Source organism: Mustelus asterias, chromosome 28, assembly GCF_964213995.1.
Source record: "Mustelus asterias chromosome 28, sMusAst1.hap1.1, whole genome shotgun sequence".
Taxonomy (NCBI): Eukaryota; Metazoa; Chordata; class Chondrichthyes; order Carcharhiniformes; family Triakidae; genus Mustelus; species Mustelus asterias.
In genome coordinates this window covers 12,902,523-12,929,484 of record NC_135828.1, presented here as the reverse complement: position 1 = coordinate 12,929,484, position 26,962 = coordinate 12,902,523, and the positions used below count along the sequence as shown (strand labels likewise).

The following is a 26,962-nucleotide window of genomic DNA, read 5'->3' as shown; positions in this document are numbered from 1 at the left end:
CAAATAGAGAACACACCTTGAAGCAATGCCATAAAACTATTAAGAATGAAACAATTGAAAATGATGACTTGCACCATTATCATCAACACTAACAAATTACTTGAGGAAAAATGTAACTATTGTACTTGCATTAACACCAAATTGTTTTTTAAAAAATCATAGAAAATAGACTTCAAAGTATTGAAAATGTTGAGGAAATAAATGAGAACAATATCTCAAACTTAAGTTTTTTTTTGTTCTCTTGCCCTTGACCTGGTAACTTTTTCCTCCCTGCGGGTAGTCCTTGGCCTCCATTCATTTTTTCGCCTTCCTGCAACAGAATAACTGAGATCAGTAAATCACCATCGGAGAGCCTGCAGCTCTGTGGCCCAACCTACTAGTGCTCCCATGAGCTTGTGGCACTCTTGTACCTCATTGTATGTAAATGCTTAAAAATACTTACTATCAAATTGAATGATACGTTCATTTTTTCAATTTTGTTGGAAATTAAAATCAGCAGGGCATTAGCCTGTGGTATACACTGGCTTCTGTATGTAAAATCTAACAATCTAACATTAATGACTTTTCCCCCTGTTTCTTATTAGGAGCAAGTCGTTCCTGTTTTCTGCAGTTTATGCTGCATTGATCTTTGCAGGGCAGTATTACATGAGAGAGCGGAAGAAGTTTGAACTTCGGAAACCATTAGTCTTGTGGTCACTGACCCTTGCTTTATTCAGGTGAGTGACTAATATATCGTAGCAATTTATAATTAAAAGAAAAAGATATGCAGCACAGATCATTTGTGTTTCACTGCGCAGGAGGTGACGAAGAGTAGATTCCGCACTCCGCTGAGATTACAATCTCAGACATGCTGAGTGGAGAGGGAAAACATGAAGCAGAATTTAGAAAGAGAATCCACCGGGCTAGCTGCAAGAACAGAAGTGGCCAAGTGCAGTTTCTGGGACTTGGATGTTCACTCAATTCTCTTAAACATAGCAGTTGAATGGCCCAAGGAAAGACAGCTACGTGTGTTGATGACAGGCAGTAGCCATGGGGCATGGACAGAGTGGATAGTCGGAAGCTTTTTCCCAGGGTGGAAGAGTCAATTACTGGAGGGCATAGGTTTAAGGTGCGAGGGGCAAGGTTTAAAGAAGATGTACGAGGCAAGTTTTTTTTACATGGGGTGGTAGGTGCCTGGAACTCGCTGCCGGGGGAGGTAGTGGATGCAGATGCGATAGTGAGTTTTAAGGGGCATCTGGACAAATACAGAAATAGGATGGGAATAGAGGGATATGGTCCCCGGAAGGATAGGGAGTTTTAGTTCAGTCGGGCAGCATGGTCGGTGCAGGCTTGAAGGGCCAAATGGGCTGTTCCTGTGCTGTAATTTTCTTTGTTCTTAGTGTTCATCAGAGGATAACATAGTTAGCAAAAATTGTTTACTTGTATGATAAAACTGGTAGTTTTCTAAATGAAACTTTTCTCTGTCCAGTCCAGTGCAGTGATTCATTAATTTTTAGTAAAATGTTGATACAAGTAACAAACAAATTGAATGAGAATTTTGACGTCTAGTTGGTGTTCTCAATTTACTGAAATTCACATGATTCTTTGCAAATTAGGCACTGGGAATCAATTAGGGTAACAGAAATGGGGAGTGCATTTGAAGGATTCTACCTTGAAATTTCTTTGAAATAGCATCTTGGAAAAGCACAGGCCATCAACATGAAGGGCCTCCAAATAGGGCACAGGTTTTGTGTCCATAATGCTGGGTAAGCCTGAGTTCCCAATTTTAGCCATCTCCCAATAGAGAACTGCCAAGAAAAAGGAAGCCTCTTATCCGCAAGAAGTAAAGCGCTATCCTGGCATTGGCTTGGATGTGCCCAAGTGGCAACCTTGAAGCAATTCAGTAGCCCAAACTCTTGGCTGTGATTGGTGCATTGATTGTAAAAACATAACAGCTGAGGGAAAGGAAGGAAAATGTAACAAAGTCCCACCTTCAAAAACAAAATCACATATGCCCCATGACCCACATTGAACATTTTTTCTACCCGTATATTGGTGTGTACAGTTTTTGCAAAAAAGGTTTGATGAATTGGAAAGTGTCGCATGGAATACAAAAGCAGAGAACATCTGAAAACATGCACAAAGGGCAGAAACTGCATGAAAGCTCTCAAATTGCACTAACATCATGTGTCAGCAAACCAACCAATTGGCGGTAAAGGAACCCTTTTGGGTTTCAGTTATCAGATGTAAAAACAATTCAGGATGTCATTTGAATTGGTCATTAGATTATTGGCAAGGAAACAATCTCAAATGCCCTTTTCCTCCGCTCAGTTCCTGGGAAAGCTACGAATGACCAGAAACTAATTTATCACAAAGTTGGTTTCACATTCTGACTCGATCAGTCATCGCCCACTACATCTTCCCTGTTCGTCTCCACCCTCTCCAGGTTGACACACAGTATAAAACTTGCAAGCTTATTAAGGCCTTCATTGAGTCACCAATAGTCCAAGCTGGAGTGTCAAATGGAATTAGTAACATTTAGAAGTAACTTGAGAGCATAATGTACAAAGAATCTGATAAAGGCCCTGCTGCATCTAATTGTGTTAGAGGGTAGGTTGAAGCACATGAGCGATATTTCCAATGAATATGTGTCAGAATTCCTGTACAGATCTTCAGATTCTGCTAAGGACAACGGATCCACGAATTGAATTTCTGCAAGTTGTTCAAAGCATAAACAAACATAGCTAGCCATCTGTATCCACATTTTTAAGTTTACTTATTCCCTTGGCACATGCTGGATTTTAATATGAAATACTGAGCGGGAGCAGTTTCAACTGCACTGATTTATTTGCAAACTGAAACTAATGCTTTTAATAGAAAAAAGGAACAGCATTTGTTGTTGAAGCATTAACCTTCGCTCACCTTGAGGAACAAAAGCAAAGCTTGGTGATTTTGCAGGCACTTCACCATTTTTGAATTCTTCAAACATTACACTTTGGATTAACTAGTAAGAAAATGCTAATGTTGACCCACGTTCAACCACCAGCTCTTTAAAAATATAATTATGGTTTCGACAGAATTGATTTGTAAGATTAACTCAGTGTAAACCGTTGACCACATGAAACCAGCATGTGTTAGGTCTGAATGGCCATATCAGATCCTCATAATGACAAAATTGTATTTAATTTTCAGTCAAAATTATTTGCTGACATCTCATTTTGTGGAGAAAGAAATTTGTAAATGTGGTGCCTGTTAATGAAATGCACCGGAATAATTGAACTTGACTGGATTTGGATAGGATGTATTGACTCCACAGCTTTTTTTGGGTGGCTGCTGTAATCCTAAATACAGCATAAAAATCCCAGTAGCAAGCCCTCTGTCCCACTGCTCCTCCAAACATGCTCAAGGCAATGGAATATTTTAAAGTCAGTTCTTGTGTAATGCAAGGTGACATAATGCCCTGAGTGCATTACACATCATGAAAGGCATCACCGCTTCTTATCTGTACCTTGACAGGGGTCCGACTCAGATTAAATAAGTTTCAATTCTGTGCATCACTCAGATAAAGCATGATGAGGCACTTCCCAGATTTTGTCACATTCTACCTAGGTCAGGTGGAACAGCGACAACATAGGCTTTAGGTCTGAGGCCATGTTCTTTGGGAACTGGCCTGACACATCCTTTGTCCCTTTCACCATTAGGGTAGACTACCTCAAGGTGCTGGGGATATGGTTCGGAGCGGCAGGGGCATGCGCCAAAAACTGGGAGGAGCGCATCGCCAAAGCCAAACAAAAATTGGGATTGTGGGAGCAACGCTCCCTCTCCATTACTGGGAAGAACCTTGTGATCCGATGCGAGGTTCTGTCCGTGTTGTTGTACGTGGCGCAGGTGTGGCCTCTCCCCAAGTCCTGCGCAGCAGCAGTGACCCGGGCCATCTTCAAGTTCATCTGGAGATCAAAGATGGATCGTGTCCGCAGGGAGGCGATGCACAAATCTCCAGAGAACGGAGGGAAAAGCGTTCCCAACGCCGCCCTCATCCTGATGGCCACCTTTGTGTGCGGCTGCATCAAGCTGTGTGTAGATCCTCGGTACAGTAACAGCAAGTGCCACTATTTTTTGAGGTTCTACCTGTCCCAAGTGTTGCGGAGGATGGGTCTGGCCACATTGCCGCGGAATGCTCCAAGTAGTTGGACCGTACCGCAGCACCTGTCCTTCGTGGAGAAATTCTTCCGGAAACACACCTTTGACCACATGGCTATCAAGCAGTGGTCAGCACGTAATGTCCTTGAGGCCCTGAGAGAAAAGGAGACGGCAGATCCTGTCGGATGGTTCCCTGAGCGGACTGTCAATGTCATTTGGCAGAATGCCTCATCACCAGAACTCACAAACAAGCACCAAGACCTGGCTTGGCTGGTGGTGAGAAGGGCACTCCCCGTCAGATCCTTTATGCACGCCCGGGGTCTCAACCTCACCGCACGCTGCCCTCTAAGCGGCTGCGGGGCTGATGAGACGGTGGCACACCTCCTTGTGGAATGTGCCTTTGCAAAGAAGGTCTGGAACGAGATGCAGTGGTATTTGTCGCGGTTCGTCCCGGGCAGCTCGGTGACGCAGGACTCTGTGATCTACGGGCTGTTTCCGGGAACGCACACCGAGACAAATATCAACCGCTGCTGGAGGGTCATCAACTCGGTGAAGGACGCGCTTTGGTCCGCCCGAAACTTGCTGATCTTCCAGCTGAAAGAATTGTCCTCGACCGAGTGTTGCAGACTGGCACATTCCAAGGTCCAGGACTACGTGCTCAGGGACGCGCTCAAGCTTGGGGCAGCCGCCGCCAAGGCACAATGGGGAAAGGCCACCGTGTAAAGCGTCTCAACCGAGGCAGACCGAGGGCCGAGTAACTGCAGAATACCCTCGGCCTGCGTAACTGTGTGTCAACCTGAAAAATAACGGCACACAGAAAACTCTGACACATGTATATAGTTTTAAGAAATGAAATGTAACGGAATGTAATGTTTTTGTAAATGAGCACGGTATTGGACTGTAAAAATGATTCTTTTTTACACTGTTTATGACATTTGGATCTGTAATTTTGCAATGTTTTATTGGAGAGTTTTTTTTTGTGTGAATAAAGTATATTTTTGAAATAAAAAAAAAACATAGGCTTTCTCTCCTTCGAATAAGGATGTTCCTCCTTTACTTTGCTACCCATTGCAGTGTGTATTGGATGTTCCTTTTCCTGCTTTCCTACAATAGGTCTATTTAACAATTCCAGGCTATCTAATACTAAGACTTTTGGGTATCTGCTGCTTTTCAGTGATGAGGAAACCTAGGGAGATACTTCATGATCAAACTTACCCCCCTCAACCACTTTGGATATGTCTAAAAAAGAAAGATGAGGATATTTGTTCTGATTACCGTTGTTCAAATTTTGCATTTACTTTCTTCTTTGACTGTTCCATTGACATCAAATTACTGAGAGGCTTTAGCTCACACTTGCTTCCCTCAAGGATTCTTTATGTGCCTGACCTCCTAACCACCATCCCACTTTGTCCTTAAGCTGCATTTTAGCAAGTGCCTGATATACAAAAGCAGGGCCCACTCTGGAATATCCGGAGGGAACAGTTTGTGCAAACTAAAAGCTTGCAATGCTCCATTCCTCTAATGTCAGTGCTGGCTTTGTAAAATATAACCTTATCTCCCCTTCTCAATGGCAATTTCTGAATCATTCTCAGTTAGTTGGCTCTGGATTTTCACTACATTCGACTTAAATACTTACTGCAAACTCGTGGTTCCATCAGATATTAGGGGAGGTGAAATCCATATTTGATGGCAATTGCTTGCGTTAAAAAAAAACTTCACAGGAGAACAATCAGCCATTTTGAAGTCATATTTTGATATCCCTATTGGCTATTTCCATGCATTTGATATTTTGATGTTCTTATATAACTCTCCATAATGACTTCTTTCACACTCTGAACACAAGTGTGGAGACCGTAATAAGATAAAGGCTTAGGGCTGGGGTTTATTAGTATTGTGCAATTCATAGATGTTTAATCTTCTGTAAGGGCTGATGACAGTGCAGGTCAAAATAATTATTCTTCTTGTTTGATGTATGTAGAATCATAAAATCTTTACGGTGCAGAATGAGGCTATTTGGCCTGTCGAGTCTGCACCGACTCTCCAACAGAGCACCTTGCCCCCCCCCTTTAACCCCACATATTTACCCCGCTAATCCCCCTAACCTACACATCTTGGGACATTAATTTAGCATGGCCAATCCACCTAACCTGCACATATGGGAGGAAACCGGAGCACCCGGAGGGAACCCACGCGGTTACGGGGAGAATGTCTATTTGGAGTCTGCACAATCGCCCAAGGCTGGAATCGAACACGGGGGTTCCTGGCACTGTGAGGCAGCAGTGCTAACCACTGTGCCACCATGCTACCCCTAATTGTTGTGTGAAAGCAGGGAAAAAATAATTCCAAAATGACAGGCTGTTTCAAAGCAGTCATTTGTTTTCAGTTGGTAGCATCAGGCAGGGAAATGCTGGAAGCAGCCCAGGACACACACAGACACGAGTTCAGCGTGCTTTATAATATTAGGGCTGTACCTTTGAACGTAGCCTTATCAATTTGTGCGCAGACTGCGGCAGTTCACAATATTGGATTAGTGGCAATATCCGTGTCCCTACCCTTTGTAAAGTAGACTAATGTATACAGTTTTGCCCTGTCATTAATGGGGGGGGGGGGGGAAGAGAGATTAAAGTGTACTGTTCGATCTGTGCTACTAAATAAAATTATCATAATGAAACTAGACATTAAAACTACTCATTTTCATAAAGTTAAACCAGCACGTAGCTGACTAAATAATACCCAAATAAGTCATGTGATAAAGCTGTACAAAGGCTGAGTACAGCAGATAACATAGCAACCTTATTTGTTGGTGTGACAATTTTTTTTGCAGACCTAGATTTCCTTCACATGAATGTCTGCAAGTCTCTGTTTGACCTTTTCTCTGTTGACTGCCTGGAACAGTTTGACAACTTTCTGCAGCAATTGCCTTCACAACCAGCATTTTTGAATGTTGCTCACATATTCCAGCAAACACCATGGCGTTTCAGTCCAGCAGCACGCACATACAGAGTGTGACTTTGGTGTTGTTTTAACTGTGTGAAAGGAGCTTAATTGAGTGATAACCAAGTCATCTGTTGGACAATCCGCAGCTTTAACTTTAACATGCCCAATTAAATTGGTCTCTACTACCCTTAATAAACTATTGCCCTGGAATAGCATATTGTAGTTTAGAAAATCTGTCTAAAAGTGTTTTTATGAACATAGAATATTTTGGGGATAATCCCAGCCCCTAAGTGTTGAATTTGCACGAAAACTGGAGTAAATCATGGATTTTTCAGTGGGAGTTTCAAAAAGAATCTCCCAGACTCTGTGCTAGCGTGAATCATGCTAAAAATCAGGGGGGTGAGGCACTGCATGCACCGATCTGTCAACGCCGAGATCGGAGCTTGCACAGTGGCCCCATGCTGCCAGCCTCCCGAATGCTGGCCAGCTACATTGTTGGAGCTACGAGACCCGCAACACTGGCCCTCCAACCCACCACGGCCCGCCATGCATGCCTGAGCCCAGCCTCGACCCCCCCCCCCCCCACCACACCAACACAACACAGCCCCGATCTCCTGCATCCTACCCCCCCCCCCCGATCGCTGGCCTCCCTCCCTGTCACTCAGTCCAAATGCAAAGTGGCAGCAGAACCCACCACCCCCACAAATCACCCCACCCCCCATTAGGCCCTGCCCCCGTTGCATTGCTGCATGCCTGATGGGCAGTACCAAGGTGCCCCCTGGGCATTGGCACCTTGCCCCAAAGAGATGCTAGTGGGCCTAGAGATTTCAGTCCGGGGCCCGCTAGTTCTATATACCTTCATATTTGAATAATATATGTGGCTCCCTGCCGATTTCTGGTGCGAAATCTGATGCTGCCAGAAATCCAGTGCTGGGAGATGCTATCGGAGTGGGATGCCCAGCGCGGATCCCAAGCATCGGGCAACGCTTGAATCTCCCAGCCCGCTGCGCTAATGTTTTAGTGCAGCGGGATGGGAGAATTGCCCCCAGGATGTCCAAAAGGGATTTACAGCCAATGGAGTACTTTTGAGGTGATAGCCACTGTTGTAATGTAGGAAATGACTCTTAATTTGTGCAGAGCAAACTCCCAGAAACGGCAATGTGATAATGGTCAGATAATCCATTTTTATAATGTTGATTGAAGGATAAATATTGGCCAGCATAACTCCCTTCTACATAACAGGGCCATGGGATCTTCTTGATTTGATTTATGATTATCACATGTATTAGTATACAGTGAAAAGTATTTTCATGCATGCTATACCGACAAAGCATACTGTTCATAGAGAAGGAAAGGAGACGGTGCAGAATGTAGTGTTACAGTCATAGCTAGGGTGTAGAGAAAGATCAATTTAGTGCGAGGTAGGTCCGTTCAAAAGTCTGATGGCAGCAGGGAAGAAGCTGTTTTTGAGTAGGTTGGCATGTGACCTCAGACTTTTGTATCATTTTCCCGACGGAAGAGAGAATGTCCATGGTGCGTGGGGTCCTTAATTACACTAGTTACTGTTCCGAGGCAGCGGGAAGTGTAGACAGTCAATGGATGGGAGGCTGGTTTGCATGATGGACTGAGCTTCATTCACAATCTTTTGTAGTTTCTTGAGGTCTTGGACAGAACAGGAGTCATACCAAGCTGTGGTACAACCAGAAAGAATGCTTTCTATGGTGCATCTGTAACAGTGGAGGGGGTCGTAGCAGACATGCTAAATTTCCTCAAGTCTTCTGAGAAAGTAGAGGCGTTGGTGGGGGATCTTTTATGCCTACTTGAGAGGACAGGTGGGGCCCCAGTTTAGCATCTCATCCAAAAGACAGCACCTTCAACAGTGCAACACAACCTCACAACAGCAGTGCAGTATCAGCCTTGATTTTTGTGATCAAGTACTAGATGGGACTTGAACCCAATGTTGTGACTGAGGCAAGAGTGTTGGCACTCATTATCATAATCTGGCATCAAAAGTTTAAATTGAGCTCCTGATTTGGAATCTTGTTTGGCTACCTGATAACCAGGGTTTGTCTGTTGAAATATGGGTATTTATTCTCTTCAAGATAGTCAAAATATTGTAAAAGGAGGACACAGTTTTACTTATGTCTGTGAAGTGCCTTGGAGTGGGATTTCCTCCTTTTTAAAGATGCAAGTGATTGTTACCTGTAAAAAAAAAAAGTAGCATATGCATCGACACAGCAAAATCACCCAAGTATTTTGACAGCTGGTTCTGTATTTGAAAATATCAATCATCTAAACAGGAATGAGTCATTCAGGTTTCAGAAATAGAATTTGGTAGTGAATCGAACTATGAGCAAGTAATCTAACAGTAAATATAACATCTACATAACATACTCAAGATAAACCAGTGAAAATCAGAGGTAGGTCCAATTTAAAATAAAACTTCACGATATGCTAAAAGAAGCTCATGATACTATTTTTGAAATATATCAACTCCTTATCCCAGCAGGGAATAGGAGAACTGAAAAATCTGTCCCTTTGTCACCTTGCTGTGTTCAATTAAAATCCTACAGGTCTAACGTACATCTGTTAATAATTCTACAAACTTTTTTTTATTCATTCGTGGGACATGGATGCTGCTGGCTGGCCAGCATTTATTGCCCACCCTTAGTTGCCCTTGAACTGAGTGGCTTGCTTGGCCATTTCAGAGGGCAGTTGAGAGTTAACCACATTGCTGTGGCTCTGGTATCACAAGTAGGCCAGACCAGATAAGGATGGCAGATTTCCTTCCCTTAAGGACATTAGTGAACCAGATGGGTTTTTCTGACAATCGACAATGGTTTCATGGTCATCAGTAGATTCTTAATTCCAGATGTTTTTTATTGAATTCAAATTCCACCATCTGCTGTGGTGGGATCTGAACCCAGGTCCCCAGAACATTAGCTGAGTTTCTGGATTAATAGTCTAGTGATAATACCACTAGGCTTTCCCTGAAACTTGCATCATTAAGAAGGCGTACATTGCTGTGAGGTGTTGTACAGGTAATTTCAGAAAGAGATGAGATAATATGCTAGATAAGATCGAGTATGTTACCAGTTAATTAACTCGCACAATAACTATTGTAGTTATACTGTATATAGTTATATCGTAACTATACAATAATTGGGATATGTGGTGCTATGAAAATAATAGTGAATCTTTTTCTTTCCCACAGTATACTTGGTGCTTTCAGAACAGGTTGGTACATGTGGCATGTACTGTATACCAGTGGCTTCAAGCAATCCGTGTGTGACCAGAGCTTCTACAATGGACCTGTGAGCAAATTCTGGGCATATGCATTTGTCTTGAGCAAAGCTCCAGAACTAGGTGAGGAAAGAAAGATGTCACAATTGTGTCCATGTCAGTGCCAACCCATTTATTCTAATTTTGTGTGTTTCTTGTCCGAATTGTTTTCCCAATTTTGCAGAACACAAGTCACAAACCTCCATCCTCCACTCTCCTCAAGCTACAATGAGTAAACTGTAAACAACTAGCTACCTCTGGGGTCAAGTTGTAGCCAAGTATTCTACATCTCTTCTGTCCCTCCTCCTTCCAAACTAGCTTGACTTAAAAAGAATATATTTTCCAACAGTGCAGTCAAATATCTCTTCAGCATCGTGTCTGCCTAAGTTATCGTTCTGTCCTTTAGCACTTTAAGGCATATTTTTTTTCTCTCAAATATAAATATGTAGTTCTTAAAAATTAATACTCGTGCCTGCCATGGCTTAGTTGATAGCACTCTGCTCACAGCCTGGCTGTGAGGTGAAAGTAGATTTTGTACTTACCTGGTCATGCATTTTGCTAAGATTTGCTGAAATGTCTGATATCTTCTATTACAGGTGACACTATATTCATCGTTTTACGGAAACAGAAGCTGATATTCCTGCACTGGTATCACCACATCACAGTGTTGCTGTACTCCTGGTATTCCTACAAAGATATGGTAGCTGGTGGCGGTTGGTTCATGACAATGAATTATGGCGTCCACGCCTTTATGTACTCATACTATACGCTTCGCGCTGCGGGCTTTCATGTGCCACGTAGGTTTGCCATGTTTATTACCCTCACTCAGATCATGCAGATGATCATGGGCATGGTGGTGAATGTGCTGATTTATATGTGGATGCACGAGGGTCATTGCCCTTCCTTCTTTGCAAATATCATCTTGTCTTCCATTATGTACTTTAGCTACTTCCTTCTCTTTTGCTGTTTCTTCTACGAAACCTACTTAAATAGGAAGAAGGGTTTAAAGGCAGATTAACCTCAGGGTGACGAACAATTAAATGAATAGTGTCAGTCAGTGGTTAATGCACAAACATGGATGGTGTTGTGGTTTTGTCAAAACAGTATGGAGTTATTCAGTATTAACTGTGGAATGCTGTAGATTTTTATAGGATCACACTCTCCATGTTCACATTCCCCACTGCTCTCTCCATTAGAGCCTGTTAACTGGTACCATCTCCAGGATCAACAGTGATGGTGTCAGTGCTGGCAGATCCCAGAATGTTTAAATCCTGAATCTTATCCTTTCCCTGTTTTGTACAAACTGCACGATTTGAACCACAAAAAAAAAGGTGCAGAAGCAATAAGTGGAGTTGTGTGGGACTATTTTCAACAGCATGCAGAGGAGTTTAGCTATGGCCTTAAGAGTGTTTGATTTGGAGATTATAAACGAATGATTGAAAGAAGCCATATTTAGACTTGTTTTACAAGCTGAGTTGAGCTTCTCGTTGCATTATTTGAGACCAAAACACGAGGGAAAGGGACAGGGACGAGTGGAAATACGAACAATTTAAGACAAATTCAGGAATAATTTATTGTTCAGGATTTTACAGACTTCCAGTTTCACTGCAGTCCAGCTTGTGCACTAACCGTTGTATCGTGTGTGAGCATTCTGAAGACACTAACCTTTCCCCACAAGGAAATTTCATTGTCATTTTTCCCTGTACTTATGGTAGACCCTTTTCGTATGAGGCAGTCTAGATGCAGGATTTAGCACCCTTCAGTGTTGGTCCTGCTGACTGGGGATATCTTCAAGAGATACTGGATTTAGTCCTTCAAAGAAAGTATGTCATTGTACCAGAATCTAGGTAATCAATTACACAAGACTTAGAGGGCTTTTCTTCTATTTATACACACAACAGATACAAGGCAGATCTTTCTTGCCATATTTGTTGTTGACTCTAGATAAGTGAATAGTTGGGTTATTCATAGATTTCCAATATACCAAACCCCATTATATAAGGCTGCCAGCCCAACCATAAAAACCTTTTTAAAATAATAGCTTTTATCTTGGAATGGGGGAGGGACAGGAAGCACTTCAGAGTTTGCTTATTTTTAATAGTTAAACTTATTAAATATTTAATAAATTATTGTTGGCAACATTACACTTTAATACACAAATCCATAGCACATTTCTTTGCCTGCTTTTTAGTGGAGAGTCAACCAAATTGAAATAAATAGGCCAGAGTCCATTAAAATAGCAGACAAAGGAACGTACCAAGCATTTATCCACTAATATCACCAAACGTAATATGTAGACCGTAGTTATTGGATAGGTAACATGCTGACTTAAAACACGGAAATGTTCCCGTATAAAATTGTCATCTTTTGACACTCCAAAGTCATTCCTTTGCAACGATCTTAATATCACTCACTTGAGTCTTGCCCATCCAGCACAAACTGTCACCTTTTAGAAAAAAATTAATCATGTAGATGGCTGTGTTTCATTTACAAAAATGCACCCTCATTATAAATGTCTCAGTCCTTATGAAGCTTGGCCTCCTGACATATTTTGACACTTGCAGGACAGGTATTGCTGTGCAGGACACATTGGTACAACATTCTCAGTAATCCAGGCACAATGCTCTGCTCCTGACAACTTTTATGTTAAGGACGGAGTGTATAACTTTATTCGTGACAATTCAACCTGACAAGGTACAAAAGATCATTCATTATCTTTATTTTCATTCCTGTTCACCGTAACTTATTAACAGTGAGCTCGGGGAGAACTTACAGGATTGTTAAATGTCCACCAGTGCCCTAACATGGTTGCCCAGTGCGAGGTGCTGAAGCAAAACTTAAATTGAGCTAAGAATCCTCTGTTCTGCTGGATTCCTGCAACTGGAAGCTCAGCCAAGTATGGAGGAAACTCAAATGCAGATATTATCTAAGGTTGGGAGTTGAAAGCTGGTTTTCCAGTCTGCAAAGCGGTGCAGTCCATTGCTCATTGTGCCAAGCTAACTTTCCCATGCCAAAGAAGTGTACAAGCCCTGATTCAGGCAAAAGATGGGCTTAGCTGCACATCAGCATTTTGACAAAACAGATTTTGTTCAAAACCATTGAAAATGTTCCCTGTCAGAAACATATACACAAAAAAAACCTTATTTTGGGGGTTGGGGAGTATGGGTTGGGGGCGAGGCTGCATCTGTCCTTTGTACTCTCAACAGAATGAGGAACCCTCCAAGCGACAACAGATTTCATGGGTTACTTTAAAGAAACCCACAAATAGACAAGTTGCCCACTATCTGCAGCTTTTTTTGTAGCTGTTGCTGTTAATTCTACAACAGCCATGGTTTAATTATTTAAGAATTAACCTCTTGTACAATTTTGAGATTAGCTACAGTTTGTTCGTTTTGGTGGTTATCCAGTGTTGAGTCCTTTTGGAGTGAAAAGTGTACCAATTTAGATTGTTATAAATTGATTTTATTGGCAGATGAATAATTAAGAATTGTTTATTGTTAAGGAAAAAGGGAGTAATGAGTTTAAACGTATTTCAAAAAGTGTATGGCATGGGTGAAAAGGTTGTGTTTATTTGTGTCGCAACATTGAGGAGAGAGCACTTCCTGCACATGAACATAGAACATAACAGCGCAGTACAGGCCCTTCGGCCCTCGATGTTGCGCCGACCAGTGGTACCAATCTAAAGCCAGATGCCAGGTCCGTGCCAATGAGGTGATGGACAGTAACATTCCAGGGAAACTCTACAACTAAGTTAACTTGAATAATCAGAGTTTCCCAATGCAGGCACTGGACTGGCCCAATGCTGCCTTAAGAACTGGCAATTGACAAGACAGTTGGAAACATAAGACAGTTTCATTACCTTTAATAGTGGTTTATTAATGGTCCCACGCTGTTTTTCGTGCTCTCCTGGCCATTCTCCTCCCTTCCCCTGCCATTTCCTTCACTGCAGGCTTGGAGGGCCGAAGGGCCTGTTCCTGTGCTGTAATTTTCTTTGTTCCCCTGCGATTCCCTTCACTTCAGCCGCTTCCCTCACCGTGCTCCTCACATCTCACCATTCCCTCCTGCTCCCCACCAATGTCCCCTCTCCGCCGTCTTGCTTCTGTAATGAAGCATGGAGAGGAAAGCAAGGAGAACAACAAAGGAAAGCGGGAGAGTGGCATCTGAGGTTTCAGGACGCATAATGACAGCGTAAACAGTTAGAGAAACCATACATGGTGCCGATGGCTGGATTGGGAGCTGATTTCCATTTCAATTTTCTGTTTGTTGGCAGCAGGAGTTACTGTGGGGTAAATATGCATGTTGTAGAAGTCTGTAAAGAGCTGTAATACAATAAAAAGCCATGTCAATAGGTCAAGTGGAAACAACATTATTGGTCAGAAGTTAGTGAGAGATTGACAAATGTATGAACACGAGATCTGTACAGAACAATTTATCATTGTACATAAAAGTTGCAAATATTTACATCTAGGTTCATGAAAATAGACGGTGTAATTGCACTTATGATGCAAGGAAGCTATCCCTTTGAATATTCCTAAAAGCTGCTTTCCCATAGGACAACAATATGGGTAGAATAGACTTGACCAAAAGCAAATGTGCATTTAATATTTAAAGCTAGTTTTGGGTTAATTTTTATTGTATTTTTTCTTTATGTTGAATTCGTTGGAAGAAGTTTTAAAAAATTGTTTATTTTTACAGAAAAAAAGGCAAAAATCCAAAAAAAAAGAGCTTTTTGCTTTGGTACCCAGAGCTCGTTAATTTTGTCTTGCAATTTTTTTTAACGCAAGGGCAGCTAGAGCATTTAGCCGGAACAAAGTAACTCGTTAGAAAGGTTTCCAAAGGGCTGAGCTTTTAAAAACAATTAACAGATCTTTCTAATCTGAAGAAACGATTTTCTGCAAAAGATCTATGTATTGTAAGAGCTACATAGTGAAAGTGATTTGAAAAAACCGAGCGTGTATGACCCAGCTGCTAGGTGAGTGCAACTCCCTTTCCAATGCAATTGTTTTAACTTTGCAACCCAGGATTCTACAGCTGTCAAAGTCGGCGAATGAGAGGGGACTTTAAAGTGGTGTATGTGGTAATAGATGGAATTGGCATTTTAATCTGTCGCATTGTTTAAGGTTCAGCGACAAAGAAAAGTTAGATGCCAATGAAAGGCAGATTCAGGAGCCCAGGCTTCACGCCAAGAGTGATTCACACCTAGATTAACTTTTCAAATAGGGTAGTGGAGGCCATTAGTTTGGAATCATTCAAGAGGTAGTTTGATTCTGTGATGGGAGAAATTATAGTTCTTTTGAGACGTTGAGCGATATCGGTCAAATGATCGCCCTCATCTGTACATATCTTTGTAATGTTTTATTCTATGTATTTTATATGAACTTTAAGCTATTGCAGAACATGGAAATGAATTTGGTTACTGCATTGGTGCTTGAATAAGTCCTGAAAACTCAAAGTTGATTATTAGTCTAACCAAAATGGAGGTGTAATATTCTTCCATCTCCATTGAAATCCACCACAACCTCACTAAAGTGTAACAATTCATGGCAACTTAAAATAAAATTATAGATTGAAATGACTGAGGATATTAGTGTCTAAACACAACATGATCATGTGAAATTTCTTCGTCATTTTAATTGAAGCTATTTCTTTTAAGCTGCTACTTAGAAATTCCATGAACAAATTTTGTATGGCTGTATTAAACATCCATGATGTGGAGATGCTGGCGTTGGACTGGGGTAAACACAGTAAGAAGTTTAACAACACCAGGTTAAAATCCAGTTTCAAACCTGTTGGACTTTAACCTGGTGTTGTTAAACTTCTTACTGTGTTAAACATCCATGATGTGGAGATGCCGGCGTTGGACTGAGGTGAACACAGTAAAAGTTTTCACAACACCAGGTTAAAGTCCAACAGGTTTATTTGGTAGCAAATACCATTAGCTTTCAGAGGGCTGCTCCTTCGTCAGATGGAGTGGATTTCCACTCCATCTGACGAAGGAGCAGCGCTCCGAAAGCTAATGGTATTTGCTACCAAATAAACCTGTTGGACTTTAACCTGGTGTCGTTAAACATCCATGCACAGGGCAATTTCAAGGCCAGTATTCTGAGACAACTGTTTGTGCCTGTTGTATGTACTACTATTTAACCCCAACAGCAAAGACTCGACATTGACTTGGGGCGGGGGGGTGGGGGTGGGAAGAATCAACAGATAAACACTTGTTGCCGACTGCAGTATAGTCAGCTGCATATAGTCCTAAAATAACAGAATAAATAGACACACGACGTGTAACCGTACACTAATTGTGGTTAACAATGTAACATAACGATTCTGCTAGTTAGCACATATAGAGTTAGAAAGGCAGAAAGGAAGAGAAGGAGCCATTTGCACTTCAGCTGTAAGCTGGTACAAGTTTCAGCAAGACAGTAAGTACCACATTCACACTGTCTGGGTTCTATCTGACTTGGACTTCTGCCCAGGAGAGAATACTTTACCTATGTAGTTCACATGCATGCACAAAACACCTCTCTTCGCAGTCACATTTTAGATGTTTAGACTGTGTGGGAAGAAGTATATCCGCACTGTTTAAATGTTTATGTTAAGTGCAGTCACAAAGCATGCAAGAGATCCAAGAGACAAAAGCTCCTAATCAGACATGTTTTAAACCCAGCTTGATGCCACAGTGAATTTGCATTCCCTGCAGTGTCAGACTGAAACTGAACCTTTCCAGCAGTCTCCCATCACTTCTCCCGAGAATCAGCTGAGGCCTGACTCAATTTGCATTGAAGATTATACAGTGTAAATTTAAATGCACCTCGAGAGACTTGGTGAATGCTGAGAGTAATTGAGCCAAAAAGGAAAAGGAGACTTTCCACAGACATAACAGAGGGTTGCCATGAAATGCAATCTGCTACCCATCACCAGGAAGTCTGTATTTCCACAGCCTGTCTGCAATCATTTCCTGCCAAATTGCATGTTTTGTTTAAATCTACGAAACTTGTGAATTTTCATTACTTGAATGCATTTATGCAGAACTGTGTTGTATTGTTTCTGATATTTTATTTCATGGATTGTGGGCTTTTGGCCAATTTAGACTTTATACTTGAGTTTTATACCTTCCTTTGGAATATAAAAGCCATAACATTTTGCAGTTTTACACAGGCTTATTTTAATAGTTTTGGATGTTCATGAAGCAGTTCCATTGGTATCAAACAGTTAGCAAATTAACAGATGTCTTTAAGATGATGAAAGGGTTTGACAGGATAGACGTAGAGAAGTAGTTTCCATTTGCAGGTGGACATCACAACTAGGGGCATAAATATAAGATAGCCACTAATAAATCCAACAGACAATTGTGGTCACCGGAGTGGTTGAAATATGGAACTTGCTACCGCAAGAAGTGGTTGAGGTTACAAGCATAGATGATTTAAGGGTAGCTAAATAAACATCTGAAGTAGACGGCAAAAGTTGATGGTGTTAAACGAAGCAGGGTGGGAGAAGGCTTGTGTGAAGCATAAAGCGCTGGCTTGGAGCTGTTGGGCTGAATGGCCTGTTTCTGTATTGTGAATACTACAAAGAACAAAGAAAATTACAGCACAGGAACAGGCCCTTGTGCCCTGTGTAATACCATACCTATTCAGACAGCGTGAGGCCGTGGCAGCTGAACTGTTCGTAAAATATTAATCTCCACCATTACCTGTAACAGGATATGAGAAATGCACAGAGATAAATATATGTTGCACAGGTACCTGGCCCCAGCCTACGTACCCTCCAGCCAATGATCAAGAATGGGTTAAAATTTTTCTGTGACCGGCTTTTTGTAGCAGGGGAAATGAACTTTAAAACTTTTAAAGTTAAGCAACAGGAGAACAGGAAGCCATATCTTCCAGAATTTCAATACAAACAACTTTAAAAAGGCAGCGTTACTGTTTAACGTCCTTAATTTGCAACGGTAAAGACAGCAGAATTTTACACAACACAACTTGCACGTTGGTGCTTAAATAAGATCTCCTAAAGGGATATTTTCATCAACTGAAATGTGGTACTTCATTCTTCCTGATCCGCATTCTCTTAGCGATAGCAAAAGATCGTATCAGTTAAATGTCATTTTACAAAGTCAAAATGACAGCTCCCCAAAAAGCGAGATGTCCTTTAAATATGGATATTGAAAAGATCTTACTTAGCGAGCCTTTTAGTTTCCTTTCAACAAGTTTACAAGCTCATATTTAACAAAAATCAGTTCGTGAAAATTAGTTCGGTTATGGTTTTTGTAAAGCAAATTTCAAAACTATAAGAAAATTGATGAAGAATAATTTTGTTTACCATGTTTCTGCAAACAGTTCATATTCCACCTTGTCTTATTCCATTCTTTTCAATATATATTGAATTGGTTGGCTGCATAGAATTTGAATATTGCTGAAAAAAGAGATTTATCAAATCTTTCATCTTGCACTTCACTTTGCAAGAATGCCAATAATAAGGGGAAAATGACAATTTATACCGTATGAGAAGATGGTGCTGATTTGTTGGCAAATGGACTCTGGTAGAGGTCTTGTCATGGAGAATGCACCAGTGACAGCCATTCGCTGACTCAGTCTTCAGGGCAATTCCTTGACCAATCAGGGTCAAGCTGTCTGTTTAAATGTCAAATAATGATTTAAATATCAAATAATGCTTGGCAGTTAACTGTCAGTCACCATCAACTGGTGCATTCTCCATGGCAATACCTCCATCAATCTGAGTTCACTTGCCAACCAATCAGCACTCTTCTTGCATAACTTCTTGTTTCCCCCTTTTGGTATTCTTGTTAAGTGTCCTGTTGAGTGAAAGATGAAAAGCTTCGATATGTCTTTTTTCCACAATAGTCAATATGTATTTGTGTGTCCTAATAGGGCTGCTGTTCTGATTACCTTTGCTTTTTGGTGTCAGCTTCAATGTCCTGTTGCTTTTCAGTATTTTATCATCCCTAATAAGATTGCTTCCCATCTTAAGCCCAGGATATGGAGCAATTGTCAGTCTGTTCACTAAGCTTGCAGTATAATTATCATTGGTTCTTTACTGTCACAACATACACCAAAGTGAAAATAGTATACATGAAAGCCAAATGCTTATAAATACACAGGTAAACATGGTTGAATCTGTTAATCTTACTGGTGACTTATTGAAATGTTTCTGAACAAGCATACATGAAATATTTAATATGCATCCATTGTACGTAGTCCATGCATCTTATTTAGGATGTGGTCATCTTGCAGGAGCAAATAAAGAACCTCAGAAATAAGGGCCACTATGGACAAGAAATCCAGGCATTTGCAGTATTGTGTTCATTTATCCCTGTAGCAATCACAGTACGACCTATTCTGTTCTTTGTTACAGTTCCACAGACGTTTTAGATCTTTTGAATTTCAAATGCCAAAGTAGCTGCTTAAAAGGCTTTTACAGCAAATTTGGTAATTTTACATGCACTGTGAATCCTTAGTTTCTCGTGATTGTTTATTTGCACACTGTGCAAGGCACTAGTCAGAATTCCCAATCAATGTGCTAACGACACCAAATGGTGTCCTTTCTATGGTGAATTGGGAGAAAGAACTTGGAGTCGACACCATGGTTTGGGGAGGGTGGGGGGCGGGAGAGAAACAGTGTTATCCTCCGACTACTATATAATGTGCCAAAAAACCCCAGATATTTGATGCAGGCTGAAAATGCAGTATCAGTGATTATAGCTCCAATCCTCTCCCCCTCCCACCCCACCAACACCTTTTAAACAGATCCCTGAAATTAGAACTCCGATCTGATCATTCTAAGTGTTGTAACACATTCATCATCCATTCCAACTGCGGTTCCTCGTGAGATGTCATCGCAATTGTATAAACAATCAGCTCTCAATCAGAAGGAAAAGCACTTTATTCTGCGGACCTGAAATGTCTAAGCTGCAAATTATAAACATGGGCCCTTTTTTTTAAAAAAAGCTTGTCCAGTGCAGTGCCTTACCAACTCGGGAGCTGACACTGACATTGTAAGATGGTGAATTCACAAACGGGAGAAATAAATAAAAACCTAACCCCCCCCCCCCCCCCCTCCCCCTCCTGTATCCCTAGCCTCCTTGGCAATCAATGGAGCCAGGAAAAAATGTTTATTCAAACATGGTTGTTTCAGTAAGAGTCTGTCTTAGTGTCACATATTGTCAGGAAATAAGCTGGTCCAAGAAATGTTGTTTTAATGTGCCATTACGTCCACAAAGAACAACACCATTTATTTCCTTAAATCTGCTGTTCAACAGGTTGTTCAAGTGTGTTACAATGTACTAAATCTTCTGTACATATCCATTCTGTATGCATTTGTGTTTTAAGAATGGCTAATTCAGTCATCAATATATTCATTAAAAAGTAAAACAATTCCATTATTGTGCTTTATTTTTGAGAAAAACTTTCTGGATTTATCTCGCGTTGCATTTATTTTAAATGTTAAGAAACACTAGGAATACATTGAAACTGTATGGACACCAATTACTGCTGCTAATATTTTCACCTTCTCATCGATAGCATCAATTCAAGTATTCCAGCAGCAATTGCGAATGCTTCTGTATCATGTGAGCTGAATTTCTGTACAAATGGAGCTTTTCCTGTTGCTGTATTCCAGTTAGTTATTTGCACCTAATTTCAATAATATCAACATGCCAACATCATTCAGCTAGAAGCATAGCTGAGCAGCTGGTGAGAGCTTGACAGTGCTAAAATCAGCAACCATGAGTGTTGCAGAAATCAAAACCTCACGATGCAACACTTCTGACAAGGACCCCGGTCTAGAATCACTACCATATTAGGATGTATCTACTGAGCTTCAGAACATCATCTCAGCCCCTTACTGCATTGCTGGAGGGTTGGCCAAACACAGTGGCTACAGCATTGAGCTCCATTGGCAGCCAAACCACACATCTAACGTGTGCTCCTGCTTCAAGACTGGGCATTTTCAAAGATTGAACCGTTGTGGTTTTATTTTTGATTTTCTCCTGCATTAGGAAAAAAAGCCCTTTACCAAACCATTTGAAGTGTGACCTTGCAGCTTTCAAACATTGCAACTCAGGTCATTAGGTTGACAAGAGTTTACAATTCAGATTAACACAATTCAGTGGGGTGTTGGAATAATTGGTATCCAATTTCAAAGTTACTTAAAGTGTGTGGAAATTACAATGCAGATTTAATGTCTTTATTTTTACATCATTGAAGTATTAGTCACTGAATAAAAAGGGAATATTGTACTTAGCTGCACAATAGATCATTTAGCAAGCAGTCAATACTTGTCAACAATGACTAAATGCCTGTGTATATGAAGTATATTTGCTGAATGGAGCTATTAACACAATGGAAACAAAACAGGAGGTGATACCAAATGTAGGGGATTAATGTCCTAAAGTAGTAGCGCAGAATAGAAATATCCCAATTTGACATTGTCTTGCGCCTTCAAGCAAAGTTTACTCTGTCAAAATAATTTCATTGGGCCGCACAGTGGTTAGCACTGCTGCCTCACAGCGCCAGGGACTCGGGTTCAATTCCGGACTTGGATCACTGTTTATGTGGAGTTTGCACGTTCTCCCTGTGTCTGCGTGGGTTTCCTCCGGGTGCTCCGGTTTCCTCCCACACTCCAAAGACATGCAGATTAGGTTGATCCGCCACGCTAAATTGCCTCTTTAGTGTTAGTGGAACTAGCAGGGTAAATATGGGGATCGGGTCTGGCTGGCTGGGATTGTTGTTGGTGCAGGCTCGATGGGCCGAATGGCCGCCTTCTGCACTGTAGGGATTCTATAATTGTAAATGAGGGGGGGGGAGGGGGAAATGTGGCACAAAATGCATTTTTATTAACTAGAAATACAACATTTTGTTGTTTAACTGGATTTACACAAATTAAACTGAGCTGTTTAAGGAGCGGCCCCAGTATATCAGCAAAATCAGAAATCGCACACAAAAGAGCCAACGATGTTTCAGGACAAAAGATTTGTTCTGTAGAAACCTGCAGACATATCAACAAACACCCCAAAACTGAAGGTAGAACATCTTATGAATGGAACCAAAGGTTTTCCTCAAATACAACTTTAATGCAGTATTCAGGCTCTATTGCACATGTACTATTTACCACCAGGTGATACTCAAACTATTAGCTATCTGCAAGACTTTGGATTCCTTCTATCACAAAGCAACATCATTTTGTATCTCTGTGGTACCTTTTAATTACAGGTGGCACAGTGGTTAGCACTGCTGCCTCAGCACCAGGGACCCGGGTTCAATTCCGGCCTTGGTTACCTGTGTGTGTGGAGTTTGCACATTCTCCCCGTGTCTGCATGGGTGTCCTCCAGGTGCTCTGGTTTCCTCGCACAATCCAAAGATGTGCAAGTTAGGTTGATTGGTCATGTAAAATTGTTCCTTAGTGTCCCAAGATATATATAAGTTAGGGGTTTAGCTGGGTAAATACTTCGCATTATGGGGATAGGGCCTGGGAAAGAATTGGTGTAGACTTGATGGACTGAATGGCCTCCTCCTTCATTGTAGGGATTCTATGATTAGTAACGTATGTATGTACATAACATGGTGCAAAGCATTTTCTGAGTGTAATCAAGCAAAATATGATACGAAACCAAAAATGGTGATGACCAAAAATATGACTTGAGCTTCAGTGAGAGCTTAGCACTTCCCAAACTACTTTCCAATACCACGCAATTTTAGCACTTGAAAATTAATGCAACCTCAGGTACCGACAAAATAGCAAAAAGCAGCATATTGTAATATTCAGTATATAATTATTAAAATTTCTATTGAGGATCAACATAATACATCCTATACTTGAAAAGTACTTTGTAAAAGCATTATTTTATGCACTCACCAGTCCATTTACTTAATTTGAGCCACTCCAGCTCTTTATCTTGGCCAGGAAGCAGTGCAAGTGAAGTTTGAAGACCTTCAGGTGGCTGGCTGATGGTTGGAGCCACAGTGCCAGGGCAATGGGACTGGGTTCAGACAAGTGCAGTTCAGCAGCAGAAGCATCTCGCATGACCTGGAGAGAGAGAGAGAGAGACCGACCAAGAGATTGGCAAGGGCAAGGCTGATGTGGCCGCAACGTCAGAGATGGTGAGGGGCAGAGTCTTGGGAGAGGGGGAACAGCCATTTGCTGTTTCTGCAATCCAAATTGAGATCATGACCTACAGTTTGGGAATCGCTGGTTTGAGACTTAGGCAGCTGCCAATGGTGGATCAGTTAAAAAGATTGCTGTGCAAGAGGCCAGACTTGGAGAAATTCTGAAACCTGGGAGGGTTGGAGGAGTTTACAGATATAGGATGATGTCATGGAGAGATTTGTAAACAAGGATGAGAATTTTTAAGGTCACCAGAATAAAATAATGAAACATGCATCCAAAATAGCACATCAAGACCCGATCTAGAAAAACTAGACAATGTTAAGATATTACTGGCATCATTGCAGCTACTACTCAAAGGATACAATATGTTCAACAATTATTTCCAACTAAATCTAAGAGTAGCATATTAATATAATGCAACATGTGGCCTGCAATAGGTCTTCCATATTCTGAACAGTTAGCGATAAATCAAAATGCATGAATGGAAAACAGAACAGCACAATTTAGTTCAACTATATTAGTTTGTTTAAACTCACAAAATGAAATGCAATGAGCCTGTCTCTAGGATAGATTCAATTGCTTTGTAAATAGGGCTGGGTACTTCAATTTGTAATTCTGACAGAAACTAATAAAGTTTTCCATAGCAACCAGAATGTTCTTTTTGAGCCAAGGTGGAACTGAAAGCGTAAGCAAAGGGACAAAGAAGTATAAGAAAATTGTTTTTTTCCCCTCAACCAATTAACATAAGAAAACGTCAGTCTGAGATATCTGTACTCTTCTAATTTTCACATCCAAGTCGCCAATTTTAATTGCTCTGCTGTTGGTGGTTATGCGTTAGCTGCTGAGGCTCATGGTTCTGGAATTCCCACCCTATATCTCAGTGTTTCTTTCCTCACTAAGACACTCCTTAAAATTTGCCTTTTTATCATCTATCCCCTTCTGTGATGCAGTGTCAAATGGTGCTTTATAATGCTGCAAAGAGCCTTGGGATGTTTTGTGACATCAAAGGTGCTATATAAATACAAGTGCTTGCTATTATGAACCCATGTTGGACTCTGCTCACAGCCAATCAAATGAAGACCACATTCCACAGCCTGACAATGAAACTTCTGGACTGTGATATTACTGGTGTTTTTTTGAGGTGTTTTCTCAGTGCAGTCACTTGCAACCCAAGGCCACAGTTTCCCAACAATCTACATGGCCGTAAGTGCAACATATTGAAGACTTAATTTCCATTATTACTCATTCATCTCCACCATATGGAAAAATAGCCTATAAAAGTGGTATGATTGTGGTGACAGTTATGGTGCTTGCTTTTAAGTATATATACACTATAAAACCTCAAAGCCGTCGGATTTCATTGTTTGACCTTAAACTACAAAATTCAGAAACTCAATTCCTAATATCATCTGGAGAGACATTTGCAAGAGGATGCTATCACTCACAGGATCCTCCTGCTGTTGCAGTTCAGGACTTTCACCTGTCTCTCATCAGCAATATAGACCAGTATCTTTAGGAAACATTTGTATTCCATCCTCCCATTTTGTTCTGGCTCTGCACTGTGATCTCTTTCCTGCTGGTGATGTGAGGTTGAATGCCCTGACAAGGTTAGACTGGGACCAATACGAGTGCCGGAGTTATACCGCCCCACCTGCCACTGGAATCGGAGCGGGTGAGGGGTGGACAATGGGAAGGCCCATTGACCTCAGGCGAGATTTTATGGTTTTGGGATGAACGAAGCTGGAAAATCCCACCCAACGTGTCCGTACGAGAGGAGATGGCAACGATCGACTAACTGGGAGAAGAGTAACTGTTTAGTCAGGTTGCATACCTTTATCATAGAATCCCTACAGTGCAGGAGGAGGCCATTTGGCCTATCGAGCCTGCACTGACCCCAATCTCACCCAGGCTTTATTCCCGTAACCCCACACATTTACCCTGCTAATTCCCTGATACTAGGGTCAATTTAGCATCACCAATCAACCTAACCCACACATTTTTGGAGTACGGGAGGAAACCAGAGCACCCGGAGGAAACCTATGCAGACACTAGGAGAATGTGCAAACACCACACAGACAGTGACCAGAGGCTGGAATTGAACTCAGGTCCCTGGTGCTGTGAGACAGTAGTGCTAATCACTGTACCATCCCCTTTAATGGGTTGAACTGAGAATGAAGTTCATTGAGTTACCTATTCATTACTGTAAAAGCATGAACATAATAGGCTGCTAAAAAAAGCGAAGGAGTGTAGGAAGATGAGGGGTTACCTTAGTGGTTTATAAGAACATTAGGGGCATAGATAAGGTGAATAACCAAGGTCTTTTCCCCAGGGTAGGGGAGTCCAAAACTAGAGGGCGTAGGTTTTAAGGTGAGGGGGAAAGATTTTAAAAGGGACCCGAGGGGCACTATTTTCACACAGGTGAGTATGTATATGGAATGAGCTGCCAGAGGAGGTGGTAGCGGTGGGTACAATTACACATTTAAAAGACATTTGGACAGGTACATGAATGGGAAAGGTTTAGAGGGAAATTGGCCAAATGGGACTGGTTCAGTTTAGGAAACCTGGTCGACATGGACAAGTTGAGTTGAAGGGCCTGTTTCCATGCTATATATTTCTATGACTATTTGTCTTGAAGCCTACATTTTCTTGTAAGAAGAGTTCATCGCAAAAACAAATCACTTGAAATTTCATGGGAAAATAATGGAGGAAATGGACTCAATATACTCATTTCATTGCTAACATGCTCCGATTGCAATTTGTATGATCTACCACATACACTACAGAAGAACCTCATTCCCCTGCAGCACTACCATTGAGAATGAACAAATGTTTGGGAATACCATCACCTCCAATCCCGCAGCATCATGACTTGGCATATGCATTGCAGACCCTTCCATTGTCTATGGGTAGGAATCCTGGACACTACTCTTAACATAATGGTTGGCAGACCATTGCCATAAGAGCTGCAGCAGTTCATGAAGACCCATTACCTGCCCAACTATGGAAAGCCAATAAATAATCTTGCCCAAGTCACCTACAGCCCAGGTACAATTTTTTTTTAAAAGTGAATAACTATTGCTGCAGATTTCAGCATAGCCAATATGTTCATGTGGAACTCTGATCAATCTGATTCAAGCACCTCCAGTGTGCTGCACTAGGCATCTACATTCTTTCCCAAGACACAAAAAAAAAGCCAAATGCAGATACTGATATGTCCAGAGGAAATAGCAAAACTCAACATACTACACACGATCTGTTTGTGATAAAGCTTTTCACCTAGTGTTTGATTTAGACTGAGATACCCAACTAAGTTGTACCAGAAACATTAAGAAGAAATTGTTTTAAGTGTATTGAGACACATTGATGAGAAGACAATCAGGACTAACCCATCCATCATATTTTAACCCCAGAGATAATGTTGATATACAAGCCTAAAAAGGGGAAAGGAGAGGAGGGGTAAAAAGCAAAGCAAGATACAGACCAAACTTGAGCCAGTCTTCAG

At 41.3% G+C, this 26,962-nt stretch overlaps 1 protein-coding gene across 1 annotated transcript in view; it reads left to right on the top strand.

Moving 5' to 3' along the window:
* LOC144480161 (very long chain fatty acid elongase 6-like) overlaps positions 1-11,781 on the top strand; it is an 85,500-nt gene extending 73,719 nt beyond the window's left edge. Inside the window, exons 2-4 of the mRNA XM_078199309.1 lie at positions 585-716; positions 10,271-10,422; positions 10,935-11,781. Coding sequence (XP_078055435.1) covers positions 585-716; positions 10,271-10,422; positions 10,935-11,356 — 706 coding nt within the window. The 3' untranslated portion in view covers positions 11,357-11,781. The remainder of the gene's footprint in view (positions 1-584; positions 717-10,270; positions 10,423-10,934) is intronic.
* The last annotated feature ends 15,181 nt before the right edge of the window (positions 11,782-26,962 follow it).